Source organism: Bos indicus, chromosome 17, assembly GCF_029378745.1.
Source record: "Bos indicus isolate NIAB-ARS_2022 breed Sahiwal x Tharparkar chromosome 17, NIAB-ARS_B.indTharparkar_mat_pri_1.0, whole genome shotgun sequence".
Classification (NCBI taxonomy): Eukaryota; Metazoa; Chordata; class Mammalia; order Artiodactyla; family Bovidae; genus Bos; species Bos indicus.
The window spans coordinates 66,052,106-66,069,792 of NC_091776.1; the positions used below are offsets into that span (position 1 = coordinate 66,052,106).

At 49.8% G+C, this 17,687-nt stretch overlaps 1 protein-coding gene across 3 annotated transcripts in view; it reads left to right on the top strand.

Annotated features, from left to right (window-relative positions):
* SEZ6L (seizure related 6 homolog like) overlaps positions 1 to 17,687 on the top strand; it is a 191,321-nt gene that overhangs the window by 116,815 nt on the left and 56,819 nt on the right. For all 3 annotated transcript variants that reach the window (XM_070769758.1, XM_070769759.1, XM_070769760.1), the window contains exons 2-6: positions 4,422 to 5,189; positions 5,964 to 6,097; positions 8,334 to 8,526; positions 10,761 to 10,946; positions 14,852 to 15,017. In XM_070769758.1, coding sequence (XP_070625859.1) covers positions 4,422 to 5,189; positions 5,964 to 6,097; positions 8,334 to 8,526; positions 10,761 to 10,946; positions 14,852 to 15,017 — 1,447 coding nt within the window. The remainder of the gene's footprint in view (positions 1 to 4,421; positions 5,190 to 5,963; positions 6,098 to 8,333; positions 8,527 to 10,760; positions 10,947 to 14,851; positions 15,018 to 17,687) is intronic.

Genomic DNA, 17,687 nt, shown 5'->3' on the forward strand with positions numbered 1-17,687 from the left:
TTCCCGCCTCCTCCCCATCACAAGGCGCTAAAGGCAGCATCTAAACCCTCCTCTTTTCATAATTCTTTTTCTCTTTAGAAGTTTTGAATACTTCTTACACACATTTTGGAAAATGCCCACAAGTAGAAGGAAGCAAACACGTCTCCAGAAGTCCCACCACCCAGAGGCAGCCAGGACCATGCGTGGGGGCCATTCCTCTGAGTCAAAAAAAGACTCTGCATCGCCATTTGCTTGAGTTGTTTGCGTCTGGTCGTTTGCATCCACACCTAGAACTTTCCATCTTGCTGTTTTCACGGAACGTTACAGCAGAAGCGTCATCCGGCTTCTGTTTCCTCCGCTTCTCGGTCTGTCCTTTCGCGCCTGTGTGATGATGCGCGGTTGCTCAGATTCCAGGCCGTTCTTGGCCATTCCACTGCTGCTGGGCATTTAAGACAAAAAATCGTCAGCTTCAAGGCTTCCGAACATGTGCTTTTTCGACTTTAATGGCATGCTTCCAAGTCTAATCTTCCATCTCCCCATCAACGTTAGTAAAGAGAGAGAGAGAGGTGTTTCTCCCAACTTGGAAGGCAGAACAAACGCTCAGTTGCCTTCGATATTGCTCCACGCTGTCTCAAGAGAGGAAAACAGCATACGGATGTAATTAAAACTCCGTCTCTTCTGTTTGGTACCCATGTTGAGTTTTCGTTGTTTGTCTGCCTTCCTAACTTTTTTTTTTTTTTCAAATTGAAGTAGAGTTGATTCACAACGTTGTATTAATTTCTGCTGTACAGCAAAGCAATTCAGCTATCCGCATGCTTTCTCATGTTCTTTTCCATATGGTTTACCTCAGGTTATTGAATATAGTTCCCTGTGCTATGCAGGAGGACCTGTTGCTACGCCTTCCGAAGTTCTCGAACACAGGGACCATGTCCTAAAGCGCTGACTCTCTCACGCTGAGGGTCAACCGGCAGGGAGAGTCAGCACCCAGCACCTTCACTCAGTAGTTGATTGACAGCATCCCAGTGGGGTGCTGAATGCCCGCATTAAAGGGAGAACCAGCCAAATGTAACTATGGGGATTGAAAAAGTTAAATGCTTCGGGGAAGAGGAGTTAACATAACTCGGTGGTCACTGGAGCCCCGGGAAAAGCCAGCCTATTTGAGCAAGCGAAGTCTCTGGATCTCTGAGGCCGTGGAATCCAATTTGACTAATTCCCACTGGGACCTGGTTTCACGTGGCACTCATTTGGCCTGTGTCCCAGTCGAGAACAAACGCTGCATCTCCAGGGCTGCATACACTCAGATCACAGATACGTACTCATCTCTCTTGAACATGGCCTTCAGTTTGGAGCCAGCCGGCCAGCCAGAACCCAGTGCGTGTGAGCTCGGAGGGGTAAGGGGCACTGGGGGCAGGGAGGTGAACTGACACAGCAAATATACAACTCTTCCTGGAAGTCAGGTGTTCAGTGGGGAAAAGACTGACTGATTCCCATGGATTTGCTTCCAAAAATGCTTTATCGCTGCTGAGATTGGCACCAGTTTTTTCCTGGGGACCTCAGAGGTGGGAGCAGTGATTGGGAGTCAGGAATTGATTATAGGATCATTTTTCTCCTGTTTCCTTCTGCTTTCCCCGGCTGTGTTGGGTCTCACTGGGCTCAGAGAAGATCCAGATGTGATGGGTCTGGCAGGGGAGACCAGCAATTTGTATTTTAACAAGGAATGCACTGAGGGATGGGGCTATCATCTATGGGGTGTTGGAATACGCTGTATCCCAGTTAGCAGAAATGCAACACAAGGGTTTAGAGAGAAGGGTGTTGCAGCAGGGAGAGGCCGATTCAAGCAGACAAGGGGGGTGCAGCTGACAGCACTGCATGTTCTTAAAATATATATGCCCCATATTTCTTAAAGGCAGCAGCACAGTCTGTGCCATCAGGAAAACCAAGGCAGGAAACCCAGCTTTGTTCTATGATCTTGGAAAGTTATTGAATATCCCAAACCTCCATCTGCCCATCCGTAAAATAAGAATACTGATTTCTAATTAATAAGGTCGAGAAAGACTTAAATGAAGTAATGGATACAAAGCGTTTAACAAATATTCAGCTAAATATTGGCACATATTCGGCACTCAATAAAGCAATCAGGAGGCAATGTTATAAATATCACTGTTGTTATGGCCAAGGCACATCAACGTGCTTTATATCATCTATAATCTTTTATCACCTTTGACACAGCGTGTTTTCCTAACATCTCTGTCTCCCACTCCCTCTTCTTCTTCCTGTCTCTCCTCCAGTCCCTTGTGATCAAGGGGACATTTTTGTGGACAGACTGGCAGAAACGAATGTAGCCAGAGAGCCCCACAAAACTCACAAGCCCGTGTCAGGACTGAGGTTGTCACTTTGTCCCTTTTAGCAAGATCACCAACAGGCCCTGAGCATACTTATCAGTCACCTGATTGTTTGAAAAATCAATGATGTCAGAGCTGGAAGGATCCTTAGACTTCATCCAGTCTAGCTGTCCATCTGACACACCGAGAGAAGAAGAAACCTACCTATCATAACATACCCAGTTATGATGGGGAGTGGCAGCCGGGAGAGGACCACCGTGCAGGTCCCCCAAGCTCTTGGCTGCATCCAAGCTCTGTGCGTCGAACCACAGCTGGGTCTTGGGAGCCAGGTGTATTGAACTCTCATCCTCTCTTCTTTCTGCCCCATAGCCTTCTCATTTGACAATCTACAAAGATGGTCAGTACCAATCATCTGATAAAAGCGACTGTGAGCGTAAAAGCTACAGCTTTCCAGCAGCCCCATGTCTGATCTGATCCCATGATCTGTTACATAAAAGAGGCTTACTGGACTTTCCCAGGTCCATGTGGCTAGCAACTGTCAAAGGTGGGACCTGAACCCAGGTCTAACCCCAAAGCCTCAATGCATCCCACCTTGGACCAAGACAACCTGCTTGGCATAAGTGACCTGGATCTGTGCTCAGCTCTTCTGCACACCCTCTCCTCCCCGATGTCTGTTTCCGCCCCAGCGTTCCCATAGGCCTGGAATGCCCACCGGCCGGTAATCAGTGTTATACCACAGGAATATTTGTTGATTTCAATCGCACTGTTGCAGTCTAGATAGACTGAGCCACTACCACTGCTGACTCCATGAAAGCGAATGAACCTTTCTGAGGGAGATCAGTTTGAATGACAGTGCTGAAGGGCCCAAGACCGTGTGGCTGAGTGAGTGTCTTTCTGCGGGGAAACTGACAAGGACAGCGATCAGTCCTTTGTCCCCCAGGACGTAATTCCTCTCTATCTCGAGCTCCTCATCTGGAGTGTTCTGACTGCTCAGGTCCCCTGCTGAGGGGTGATTATATGACAGCAGCCGATGCCAGGCGCTCACTGTGGGTGAGGGGCCCATTTGTGCAAATGTGTATGTCTGCTTTGCCTACATCACCCTCTTGTACGATGACCACCCTAGGAGACAGGGGACAACAGCCCCATGTCACAGCTCAGGAAACTGAGGCTCAGAGAGGTAAAGCCATTTGCCAGCTTCCATTTGGCAGAACTGAATGTCAAAGAAGTAGATGATGAGGCTGCTTTCAGACATGATTCTGCCAAACAGTGGCCTGGGCCAGCCCTTATTTAAAATTATAGGCGATTTTACTTTCAAGACAGAAATAAATCTCAAGGAACGAGCAGGATATACAAGGCCCACCAGAGCCTGACCCTGACCTCCTTGCTCCCCAGCCTTCTCTCTAATCACCCCCCAACTCTGTCCCCTGTTCTTCGTTCCTCTTTTCCACCCACCTCAGCCAGGCCTCCAGGGTCTTCCCACACTCCTCTGTTCTGCCTCATAACTCTGGATCCTCAAATCTTCCTGCAGCTCTTACAAGGTCACTTGTACAGTATTTAGTTAAAAATAAGCAAAACACAAACAAAAAACATCCAAACTTCCCCAGTCCCAGGACAATACAGCCCTGAGTCAGGGCACACAACTTGGAGAAGAGACTGTGGGTTGGTTACAGCCCCTTTCATCCTCTTACTGGGATGAACTTGTGCAGTGAGCAACCTGCGCAACTGTACATGGTGGTCCCGCCCAGAGACTGGATTAGAGGCCTATCCTCTCTGTCCTCTTGGCACACAGAGCTGCTCTCTTCCTAAGCATTTATCACATTGAATACGATTGTTTCTGCTTTCTTATTAGGACCATGAGATTCTGCGTCCTCGATTTCTATAGCTCTAATGCTTAACTGGGGCTGGCCCAGATCACTCTAAGTCTCCATAGTCAGCAAAAGGAAGGAAAGAAAGGTGGCAGCCCCACATCTACGGATCAAAATGTGCCAGCGTCCTGGCAAGCCTTGGGTCCCACCTTAAACGGGCCACCCTCAGCGTGGGCCGGGTAGAGGACTCAAAGTCCCCGGCCCCACGCTAACTGGCCTCTGTTCTCTTTCTAAGATGAGCCCCCGGAGGGAGATGCCGGCCAATCAGATACTTACCTTCTGCCCTCCGAAATCCTGGGGAGCAGCAGTCTGAGCAAGGAGAACCCCGAAGAGAGCGTGACCACGGCCCCTCTGAATCCAGTGCAGTCTGGGGATGAGCTTCGCGAGCCGGAGTTGGAAGGGACCGTCCCCTTCGCGCCTCAAGACCCAGCGGCTGTGTCTACGCTGCTTCCGCTTCCGGAGGAGCCGGGCACCAGGCACTCCTTCCCCGCCAGGAAGAAGCCGCCTTCGCTCAAGCAGGTGAACTCGGCCAGGAAGCAGCTGAGGCCGAAGGCCACGCCCGCAGCGGCCACGCAAAGGACCGCGTCCCAGCCGGCATCCCCGGGCCCAGTTCTGTCCATCGCCCCGGGGAAGCCCCGCCCACCCGGTGACCAGGACCCCATGGCCTCCGCAGGGGAGGAGACCCGCCCGCTGTCTCTGTCCTCCGAGGAGCCCCTCTGGCTGGAGCGGAAGGAAGGCGCGGTCCCCACGACCCCCGCGCCCCTGCAGATCGCCCCCTTCACCTCGCAGCCGCTGGTGGCCCACACGCTCCCCCGGAGCCCCGACCCCGGGGCGCCGGCCGTGCCCGAGGAGGCCCCGGAGGCTCCCCCCGAGGATGCAAGCCCCGTGACGGTGATGGACAAAGGGGAGACCGAGCTGACCGGGTCAGCCTCAGAGGAGAGCCAGGAGACCACCACGTCCACCATCATCACCACCACAGTCATCACCACCGAGCAGGCCCCAGGTAGGCAGCCCCCAGCCCCTCCGGCGCTGCAGCCACTGTGAGGAGGCAGCTTCTGCGACGGGGGGAGGGAGTGCGTGGTGGGGGCGGGGGGGGGGGGGGTGGGGCCGGGAAGGTGCATGCCCTGCCATTGGTTACCATCTATGCAGCCCTAGCTATGAACTTGACCCTGGGGTTCAAAACTAGCATCCCCATTTCAGAGATGAGACCCCTGAGACCCTAAGACATCAGACAACCTGCCCTAGGTCTCACAGCTGAAGAGCAGGGTTCAAAACCGCTCCGCCAGGACAGAGTCCTTTCACCTGCCTAAAAAGCCCTAGCCTTCCAAGGTGCTTTTGCTCTCCCCGCTCGTGAACTTGATAGAACACACTTCCGTGTTCCAGTCTTTTCTTCCGTCTTCTATCCCATCTTCAAGCGCATCACAGGGGCATCGGCTGTCAATTACACGTTGATCTGGGACAGATGCAATGTGGCTGCTCAGGAAAGACTGGGAGCTCTGGATTTTTGACCCCTGCTCATTGTGTGACCTTGGCCCAAATGTGTTCCCTCTCTGAGCTTTGTTTTACTTGTCTCTAAGATAAGAGTGAAACATCAGTCCCGTGTCAGCTCTTGCCATTTGATTATTATGTTGAGTGTGGAGCTGAGGAGGAGGAACAGCAGGGGAAGGAGCAGGGATGGGAACACCAGTGTTCAGAGGCCCTATTCCAGCCAACAGCCCACCTGAGAGATGCCACCTCAGCTCTTCTCTGTGTCCTGATGACAGTGCCTTTCCTCCAGCTCTCTGCAGTGTGAGCTTCTCTGACCCTGAAGGGTACATCGACTCCAGTGATTACCCGCCGTTGCCCCTCAACAACTTCCTGGAGTGCACGTACAACGCGACGGTCTACACTGGCTATGGGGTGGAGCTCCAGGTAACCCCACGAGGTTGCCCTGCCTTGGCTGCCTCTTCCAGCAGAAGGTCTCCTCTGAAGGGCCATCTGAGTCAGGCTTATTTTCATCTTAACCAGTTTGGTTCTCTCTTTGCCCTAACTGGGACGAGTTGAGCTGGGCTTTGGCAGTTGAATAGGAGTTCCCAACTCAGAAGAACTAGCTTGGCACACATGGAGGGAAGGGGATGTATTGACAGATTGTAAGCCGTTATACCCAGAAGGAAAGTCCTGTGATATCCTGCTTGTTCAACACACACAAACTCATGGAAGCCCCACATGGTTCATTTGATTCATAAACTTTTGGCTGCAAACTAAGAAGGGAAAAGCAGGGTAGCATCATCCTCAAGTGCCTGGGTTTTAAGTCCCAGCTCTACCAGTTAATGCTGCATGACTCTGGGCAAGGGACTCCACCTCTCTGAGTCTGTTTCCCCATCAGTGAAACAGAGATGAAAATGTTGCTACTTTATGGAGTTTCAGGGAGGAATATATATGACAGTGCACAGAGTATTCAGCCAGAGTCTAGGGGAGAGAGAGGGTGCTTAATGCCTGTTACCCATTCTCCCCACCCAACCCACCGCCCCATCTTTAGAAGCGCTTTTTTATATGCACTGAGGCAACGTGGCAACAAGTGGTGACCTGTCCGGCTCACCGTCCGGGAGAGGAAAGGGCGGCCCTGAAGCCAGAAATGGAGGCCGGTACCACGTGGTGGCAGACCCCTCCAGGCCAAGGGCAGAAGGCTGGGTGTGCGCTTTGTTCTCATGGGCAAGACAGCGCCCCCAAAAGATTTTAAGCAGAGTCATGCATGACCTAAGCAGAACTCTACCCTAGGAAGGTTTTCTGACTTCTAGAGAGAATCAAAGATAAGCCTCTCGGCAGAACGTGTGCCCAGAGCTTGGCCCAGCACGTGGCATGTGGTCGGTACTTTATAAATGTTCCCGGAATTAAACTGGAGAAAAGTTGCCGTTCATCTGATGCTGACAGTTGAGGAACACTTCCCTGCACTTGAATAGATCCACTCTGTCTAATACTGTGTGGCGCTTGTTGTCAGGGACAGCAGAGTTCCTTCATCGAGCATCCATAATGTTCCAGTCGTAGCAATGGGGGGCATGGTGGTGTCAAAACTGGTGCAGGAGTTGCCCTAAGGGAGGTCACTGTTTTATGGTTGAGACAGACGCACATGGAAGACATTGGGCTGCCGTTTGAAATGACCTCTAACAGGCGTTCACAGAGGATGTAGGATCACAGTGGAGAGACAGGCAACCTCCCTGGCAGTCAGGGAAGGTGTCACAGAGGAGGGCAATTTTAGTGGGGCTTTGGCAGATGAGTAGGAGTTCATCAAAGAGAAAAAAGAGTAAGGTGTATATATATATATGGGCTGAAAGGGGAAGGGCTCGTGGGTAATTCTTGCCTTGTTTACACAAGAGGCAGAGGATCTGGAGTCCCTGGCCACACTACGGCAATTGGAAACATTCAAATTGGGCACTGGGGACTGACTAAGTCCCCACCCCACCCCCTCCTCCGTTTGTTCACTATCCTTGTAAGTAAAGTATCTCCCTTCTTCCTCTCCCAAGCCTGGGAAGTGGACTCGGCAAACCAAGTACACAGTCCTGTGAGGAGGTTCTGCCATTGAAGCCAGCATCGGGGAGGATAAGAACGTGGACCTGAGAAAGCCCTAGAGATAGCCATCCCCTCCCCCAACCCCGCACTCCCTCCCCAGTTTGTGCAGAAGGGCAAGAATGTCTTCAGTCAGTCTGCAAAGTCGAGCACATAGTCAAGCACCTACTATGTGCCAGGCACTATTTTAGGCCCTGGGGACCCTGAGCAACAGAAAAATTTTCCCTCCTCCCTGGAGCTGACCTTCAGATGAAATGCCTTCTCCTGTCTCCCTGGAGGTGGGACCTCAGGCCCAAGCTGATCAAAGCCCTACCCCTACCTGCCAGCTGCAGGAAAATCTATCTCAGCTGCCAGCCTCCAGAAAGCCTCTCCTGTGGGACCCAATGAAGGGGGCTGAAGATCCTTGCAGCGCCTCCCCTGGGAGCTGGCAGGGGGCCCAGAAGTTCCCAGGGCTCCAAGAGTTTCCAGGGCTGGGTCGCGGCCCCCGTCCACCCCGTGGACTAGGGGCCCCTTGAGGGGGTTGCTGCCTGGGGATCCTCAGACCCTGGGAGGACCCGCTGTCTCAAACACAACTCAGGTCCTGTCTGCCCCTGCCCGTCCCCAGGTGAAGAGCGTGAACCTGTCCGAGGGGGAGCTGCTTTCCATCCGAGGGGTGGACGGCCCCTCCCTGACCGTCCTGGCCAACCACACGCTCCTGGTCGAGGGCCAGGTCATCCGCAGCCCCACCAACACCATCTCCGTGTACTTCCGCACCTTCCAGGACGACGGCCTCGGGACCTTCCAGCTGCACTACCAGGGTAAGGCCGGGCCGGGGCTGTTGAGGTGTCCCTTTGGCCTCCATTCCCCTCCAGCACCAAGGACTGCCAGCCTCTTTGTGCTGGTTTGGTAACACCGTGGACCCCTTCTTAGATTCCCGATTCCTTTTGTAATTAATTAATGTGGCTATATCTCGTCTTAGCTGCGGCACGCAGGATCTTCACTGCGACGTGCCGGCTCTTTCATTGTGTCACATAGACTCTCTAGTTGCTGCATGCGGGTTTGGTTGTCCCGAGACACAGGGGGTCTTGGTTCCCTGACCAGGGATCAGACCCAGCTCCTCTGCATTGCAGGGTGGATTCTTAACCACCGGACCACCAGGGAAGTCCCTTAGATTCGTGTTTTTGAGAGCATAAAATAAAATATATACAATTCAAAAGGAAGCCGTTCATATTGGATAGCAGTTGTCAAAACATTGTTCTGATCTATGATATCATAATCTATGTGCTTCTTTATTAACACATTAAATCATATTTCCCAGTGGCTCTGATAATTATTGTAATTTCAAAGGAGCATAAGAAATATGTCAAGATACTCATTTTGATGTGAACATATCTGATTCCCTTGACAAAGCCACGGTACTGTGACTGTAACAGTTTGTCGTCTACCTTTGCAGTTAACCCTGAACCTGTTCAGTGAAGAATAAGCAAGCCCCCTTTTCCCATTCAAGTTCATGGCCCCTGAATTTGACACCAACCCCATGAAGGCCCACGGGCTTCTGGGAGGGAGCCTTTGCCGCCAGGGTCCCTTGCTTTTTTTCCCTTCTTCTCCACTTTCTTTTGTATTTGTCTGCTTCTGGTCTCCTTTTGTTTTTTATTTATCTTTTCCCTCCCTTCTCTTCCCTCTTTTCTTTCTTATCATTTCTTTGGTTGCACCACAAAGCATATGGGTTCTTAGTTCCCCAAACAGGGCTTGAACCCACGGCCTCCCGCATTGGAAGTGCGGAGTCTTAACCACTGGACTATCCGGAAAGTCCCAGCTTCCTTCGTTTCTTTTCTTGCTCCTCTCCCTTGCTTCATTCCCACCCCCCTCTTCTCTCTTCCTTCTCTCTCTCCTTCAGTGTCATCCCATTTCCCCCCACCTCCTGGGACGCTTCCTTCCTGGGAGCTCTCCCTGGGTACTTGCCAAGTATCTGCCAGGGAAGGGGGCTCCCTTCGCCACACCTCGGGAAATCAGCAGCCATCCACGTTTACATCACATTGACCAAATGTCTGGAAAAATACTTCATTTAAAAATTTCCCCTTGGATGTTTCTGAAACAGATGGATGACTGTATACAGGAGTATCCGTTCCCTCGCACCTTCTCAGTATGCAGATGAGCATCTGTTGTCTTTGTTAATTAAAAAATGGGCAAAAAAATGGCTCATTGAGCCATGAACTTGAATTCAGTCCTCCTCATGAGTACTGGGAATGCAGAAATCCTCAACTGCAGGAGAGGTCAAACCACAGTCCAGGGATGGACTCTGCATTCTCTTATGAAAATAAAACTTGAGGAGCTCAATGTGGCCATGTGCACCCTTCTGCCACTCGATGCATCCAGCAAGCTTTGTGCACTGCACATTGGCCAAAGGAGGCTCTCCTTTGGCATTTCCCATTTAATCCTTACCGCCACCCGTGCGATAGGGACAGTCCTAGAGGAGAAGAGTGAAGTTCAGGGCACTGTGTCACTTCCCCAAAGTCACCTGGTTTTTAAGTGATGGAGTAAGAGAACGTAAATTCACATCAGTCTCTTCCACAGCCCAAGCCCTGACCTCCCGGGACTTAGTTCCAGCTCTCACATCCTTGGCATTTCCTAAAGAACTGCTTCTCCTAACCCTGGTCCAAGAGCCTGCATTTTTAACAAACAGCTAAGCTGCCCGTGCAGTGGGACTAACCTACCTGGGTGATCCCGTCCCTCCTGTGCTCAAGGAGAAAGTAGTTCTGTCTCCACATGGAGAGAGGCTCCGGGGAGGGGTGGGGACCCCTCCACCCCAAACCCGCTGTCTCCGGTTAGGCAGGGTGGGGGGTGGGGGTGAGCTTGGAGCCTAGAGAAAAGTGCTCATCCGGCAGTCTCAGCAGCACGTGATTAACTCGAGTCACAAAAATACACTCCTTTAGCACTCGGGAGTCCCCGGGGGCCTCATCTTTTCTCAGCATAAACCAGCTCCCGGGATGTGGGTCACGTTCTCCGTCTCTGGCTCTGAGAGACGACCGTCTGCCCCGGCATCTCTCCCCAGCCTTCATGCTGAGCTGCAGCTTCCCCCGCCGGCCTGACTTCGGGGACGTCACGGTGATGGACCTGCACTCGGGCGGGGAGGCCCACTTCCACTGCCACCTGGGCTATGAGCTCCAGGGCGCCAAGACACTGACATGCATCAATGCCTCCAAGCCCCACTGGAGCAGCCGGGAGCCCATCTGCTCAGGTACACGCCAGCCTCAGCCGGACCCACCATGGATGGTCTCCCAAGAGAGGAGAGACCAGCCCCCGGGGGTTAAAGGGAGAGTGTTAGTCGCTCAGTCATGTCCGACTCTCTGTGACCCCACAGGCTATAGTCTGCCAGGCTTTTCTGTCCGTGGAGTTCTCCAGGCAAGCATACTGGAGTGGGTTGCCATGCCCTCCTCCAGGGGATCTTCCCGACCTGGGTCTCACGCATTGCAGGCAAATGCTTTACTGTCTGAGCCACAAGGGAAGCCCGTGGTGTTAAGACTGACCTTAGGAAAGAGACTGCTCCAAAAATGTGGTGGCAGCCAGTTTCGTTACATGATAAAAACACACGTGACATAAAAGTGACCGTTAGTGACATTTAGGACGTTAACAGTGCTGTGCAGCTGTCACCACTTCTGTCATCACCCCCTAAAGGACACTCGGGACCCATTGGCCGTCACTCCCTGTTTCCCCCTGTGCCCAGCCCCTGCTTTCTGTCTCTACAGATTCACCTACTCTGGACACTTCGTATGCCTGGGATCATACGTTATGTGATATTTTGAATCCAGCTTCTTTCACTCAGCGTGGTGTTCTCAAGGTTCATCCAGATAGTAGCATGTATCAGGACTTCATTCCTTTTGATGGCTGAATAATATTCCATTATATAGACCACATTTTATCTGTTCCCTTATTGGGGGACATTCAAGTTGTTTTGGACTTCGGAGGTGTCACGGATAGTGCTGCTATGAACATGTGTGTAAAGGTTTTGGCGTGGACATACGTTGTCATTTCTCTTGGCTTATGTACCCGTAAGCGGAGTTGCTGGGTCACATGGTAATTCCACATTTCCGTTTTGAAGGAACCGTCAAAGTATTTCCCACTGGCTGCACCGTGTTCCTTTCCCTCCAGCCATGTATGAAGGTACCAGTTTCTGCACATCCTCACCAGCACTTATTTTCCATGTCTTCTTTTTATTGTGGCAGCCATCCTAGTGAGTGTGAAGGTATCCTAGTGTGATTCTGATTTGCATTTTCCCAGTGGCTGATGACATTGATCATCTTTTCTTATGCTTGTTGGCCATTTGTGTATCTTCTGGGAGAAAAGTCTATTCAAGTCTTTTGCCCATTTTTAAAATGTAGTTGTCTTTTTCTTGAGTTGTAAGAATTCTTTACGTATTCTGGTTACTAGTCTCTTATTAGATATATGATTTGCAAATATTTTCTCCCACTCTGTGGGTGGTCTTTTCACTTCTCAATAGTGTGCTTTTTGTTGTTCAGTCACTAAGTCGTGTCTAACTCTTTGTGACCCCACGGACTGCAGTACACCAGACTTTCCTGTCCTTCTCTATCTTCCAGAGTTTGCTCAAACTCTCGTCCATTGAGTCGGTGATACCGTCCAACCATCTCATCCTTTGTCGCCCCCTAGTGTCCTTCATTTTGACAAAGTCTAATTTATGGGCTTTTTTTTCTGGTTGTTGTTGCTTGAGCTTTTGATGTGACAGCTGCCATATTATGAGCCCAGTCCATACACCAGGGCTGTGGTAAATCCTCACAGCAGTCCTACACGATGTGAACCATTATCCCCATTTCACAGATGAGGAAACTGAGGCTCGTGGAGGTGAAGTTTCTTCCTCAGTCACCAGATAGAAATTGAACTGGATCTAGAGTCCTTCTCTCTTGAGCTGTTTCCCTTACACATTCACTATTTAAAGTGCAGACTGCTGAGATTATTAGAAATTCATAATCCTGGGCCCCATACAGAACCAAGCGAATCAAAAATCTGCATTTAGTATGCTCTTTGTGTGGTTCATGGGCTGCACATCATAGATTGAGAAGCACACTATACTGCACTCTCTCTGCACCAGTGGTCGCAACCTTGACCATCCTCAGTTATCGAGAGAGTAATACCCTGTTAGATTCTCAAAAGTCCTGACCGTGGCCAGGAGAGTACAGGCTGCTCACATTGACCTACTATGTGCCAGGCCATGAGCCACGTACAAACAGGATACTGGGAATAAGAAAAACGTCCTTCCTGCCCTCCAGGCATTTGTGGGCCCTGGAATTCAAGATGCAAATGAGAGCTGATGGTAAATTCCGAGATTTAATGATTGCAGTATTGTTCTCTCAAGGCAGTTCAGAATTTTGTGTGTGTGTGTGTGTGTGTTTAAACAAAGAAAAGAAAAATCCAAACCATTGGGCAGTTGGTCTCCATGCCTCCCTCGAGTTAATTTTTATCTATGTATGAAATCAGAGAGGAATTAAGCCTCAATTTGTGCTAAGAAAGATGGATGGGGAGCCACGGCTGGCAAATTGAAGCCAAACAGAGTCATCAGTCGGCTTAATAAGGCAAGGAAGGGGAGCACAGAGGCAGCAAATGAGCAGCCGCTCAGAGAGGACAGATGGCTGGAGCCCCCCACCAGGGACAGCTCGTCCATCTCCTCGGCCCCTGAGCTGTAGGGCAATAAGACTGCCTGCATTCTGAGCACCTACTCTGTGCCAGGGATGGCGCCAAGCCCTCTCCACGCAGTATTTCATTTCTCACCTCAGCCCATAAGGAGGGTGGAATTATTATTACCGCTTTACTAGAGGTTCAGAGAGCTTCAGGGACTTGTCCTAGATCCACAGCAGGTAAGTGACACGAGGCAGATTTGAACCTCCACTTTGGGACATGAGGCAGAGTGGAGAGATGGGTGACCGGGTACTCTGTCCGTGGTCCTGAAAAAAAGTGCCAGTCTTCCTAGCAACATCTTTGCTGTAGGACACAGCAGAGTCCAGAGCAGGCAAGGGAGCTATCGGCCTTTCTCATCTCTGCAATTCTTTATTAGTCATGACGTCATTCAACAAACATTTAATGAGAGCCAAATATCTTCTAAGAATAAAACTACCTCCCAACGTTTGCAGAACTCTTCTCAGTTCACAAATCATTTTTTCATGTATGTTAGATTTTTATGATAAAAGTGATATATGACTCTGGTAAAAAAAAAAAATATTTCCAAGAAATACGAAACTGCTGAAGAGTCTGACAAATCACTTTTATACCCCTGATCTCAATTGATCTTTGCATACAGCTCATTGAAATAGGTATGGCGGACCATTTTCTAACTTTTTTTCCCCCACTTAAAATATAGTGAGTATTTTCCTATATTCTGAAGTACTCTTTGGTAACAAGGTTTTTAAAAACGATATGAATGGCATGCACTTAACCAAGCGTCTGTAAGTGGACATTCGTGTTGTTTCTCAGTGTTTTGCTCTTAAAAGCAATCAAACAGTAAACATCATACATTTTTGTGAAACTCTGTAAGTCTTTTTTTGACATAAGTCCACAGAACCTTAACTACCAGGTCAAAGTGTTTAAACGCATTTTCCATATTTTTCATCAGATTTCCCCCTTGAAAGGTCATAGCAATTTGCATTCTAACCAGACCTGAATGAGAGCGACCATTTCTCATCACTGAGGATGGCGCCTCCCGTTTATTGCTGCTCTTTATCTGGACCAGTTAGGTGGACGGAGATAGAATGTAGTTTAGATTTGCTTTTCTTTTATTGTTAGTGAGGCGGAATTTTTTGAGTGCTTAACTAAGTACTAAAAGCAGACTTCTTTGGAGAACTGCCTATTTATGTCCTTCTTCATTACCATTTTGTAGCTGAGAACCAGGGCGCAGCCAGTGCGTTAACTCACAGTCATTCGTTCCCCACCGTGGAGCGCACGTGGCAGGGGTTCCAGTCGGGGGACTGCACCTCCTGTCAAACAGGACGAACCTGTCTCAGGAGGAGGGGACTTGCCCACGGTTTTCCTCTTCCTAAGGGGTTGGGGTCAGAGAAGGATAAAACACCCACTTATCCTCCCCTCCACCTCTCTCTGCAATCCTCTCGTTGCCCACCCACCCCTACCGTCTGGCTCCAGCCCCTTGTGGAGGGGCGGTGCACAATGCCACCATCGGCCGCGTCCTGTCCCCAAGTCACTCTGCAAATGCCAGTGGGAGCCAGTTCTGCGTGTGGACGATCGAGGCTCCGGAGGGCCAGAAGCTGCACCTGCACTTTGAGAGGCTGGCGCTGCACGAGAGGGACAGGTAAGCCCCCGAGGGCCCTAGCAGCCTCATACCTTCCCAGACTCTTAGGATGTGGCTGGGGATTGGGAGTCTTGAAATGGCTAAATTGTTGGCTCATGGAGGTCAAGAAAGGAAGAGCTGGGGAGGGAGGCAAGGATATTAGAAACCGTCAGTTTTGATCTCTTCCTTTTACACGTAAGGAAACCAGGGCATACAGAGGGGAAGAGGCTTGCCCGAGTCACACAGGGTAGGGGGAAGGCAGGAAGGGAGTCCCCCCTACCTTGCACTGCCTCGTCCCTTCTCCTGCACATGCCTTTTTGCAGTGGAGCAAGGAGAGAGAGTTTCCTGAGCACCTGCTCTGTGCCCAAATCATGTGTTAGCCTTGATGGAGAATGGGAGAGAAGAACATTGGTTCCTGGTGTGACAGGAAATTGAGATTCAAAAACCAGATGTATGCACACGAAGGAACTTTCGATAACAAGACAGCATTTAGCTAAGAGCACATATGTTGATGCTAAGTAATAAACACAGAAGCCGGAATCCAAAAACTTTGATAAGCTGAGACCTTATTCCAGAATATTGTGGAACATTCTAGAAAATTAGGATCTTGGCTGCTTAGAATTGCTCTGTTGGAGTGGGTTCCCTTGGAAACAGACAGGATGACAATGGTGTGAGATAAAGTGGTTTATTTGGCAGCTGATCCTAGAAAGCACCAAGAAAATGAGAAGAGAAGGAAAGGGAGTAGATACAGTGTGTGTTAATAGTCAGGTGTCTTATCTACAGGGGTGCCCCAGGAAGCTGTATTTAGCATGGCTCAGAGAGTTCCTGTCAGAGGGCAAGGGAGCTGGGGTGTTTATCTACCCACTCATCCACTGTTGGAGGAGGGGTGCTCCTGGACACACACTGGCTCCCCAGCATTGCTCTCACCCCTTGAGCTGGCTGAACTGGCTGATTCTCAGAGACTCTGGAAACCGGCCAAAGCTGGGTGAGCAAAGAGTGCTGAGGGGTACGGGTAGGGCATCCACAGAATGCCAGCACCTTCGAGTCCTGGAGCCCGTCCGACTTTCAACTTAAAATTACAGTGTCCTGGCTTCTTTGAAGCTTCAGACCTAAACCATTAACCTCTGGGAAAGGATTCTAAGAAAATACAAGACAACTGAATAATTTACCCAACTCTGGAGTCCACTTCCCTCCAAACCATCCAGCTTTATCCTGAACAACTCCGTATCAATAAATCACTGCCTTAAAGTACAAGGTGTGGAATAGGGGCTTCAGAGCGTGGATTCTCTGTAGCATCAGAATGACCTCAGGAACCTTTAAGAAAAATAGATGCCCAGTCTCTTCCCCCTGGAGACTCATTGAGAAGCAAGACCTGGGAGCCCTCAGTGATGAATGCTTTTTAACGTTCAGACCTCCGGTTTGGCTCTTCTGAACGGTGCTGGGAATAAACCAAGTGTACGTGTGGACCAAACAGTGAGAGCAGAGAGAAAGAAAAATTAACCAAAATGAGTATTTTCTGAAAGTTTATGAAATCCTGATAAATGAGCCGACAGACACATACATGGACACTGTAGTTTCACCGGGTGGAGCCCTGCAAAGGTTTATGGAAGGGAGGTGTTGACAACCACCAGGGAGAGCCGGTGCTCAAGTGTCTCTGGGGAAAGAAGTCTGGAGTCGTTCATCAAGATCAAAGGTCAGGGTGCGCGCACGTTTGTGTGTGTGTGTGTGTGTGTGTGTACACACACACACACACGAGTGAAGATACTCCCTGTGCTAAGAAGAAAGGGGAGCTTTCTCTGTCTATGGACTTTATGAGGAAAAAACAGCTTAAATACCACAGTTGCAAGAGCTTAGAGCTAGAGAAGGCTCCATGTAAGATATGGGACCTTGATCTAAACCTTAGAGATTCAGTCAGGGAACCCAAAATATGGTGAGTGGATGGAGTAGCTAGCCCAAGCTGGGAGAATAGGAGTGGAGATGGACGAAGATGAGGAGGTAAATGTGGGCCATCTTCTGAAGGGCTTTGGCTGCCAGATGCTTCTGTAAGCTCTAGAGAGTCATGGAAGGATTTTGAGTAGAGGAGTGAAATGAAATTTTAAAGATCATTTCCAGCCCCCCAGAATGAAGTCTTTCTAAACTCCAGTCCCATAATATGCAGCATAGAAAGTGGGTTCTCTGGTCAATATGTTTAGGAGACACTATACCCAGGCTCTATCTTGGTATCAAGGCATGTTCACTGGCAAAGGCACTGCCAAGTCTTGCAGGGGAAAACAATGTTTAATTTTCATTTAAATTTTCCAAGCCCATTTGACCATAGACTATACATAGATTTGAGATAAACTCTCCCTATTTCAGACATTCTAGAGAACATAGCTAGAAAACTGCTATCTTGGGAAGAGTCATTGACCGTAGAGATTTTGAGATCCTGAGGATTTGCCCTTGTTGCCAAAGGCTTCAATGCTCCTAAAGAAGAGTCCTGGGCATGACCCCAAAGACACAATAAAGTCAAGAGGGATTAGAAGGTTGTGAAGAGGCCCTTGGCCTCCACCCCAGCCCCCTCCTTATCTGAATCACAGTGGACACAAGGCAGAATAAACTGAGATTCCAACATTTCTACATTTTGATGACATTAGAAATTCATATGATAAACCCTTTTAATGGGTCATGGTAAAAAAAAAAAAACCTTGAAAA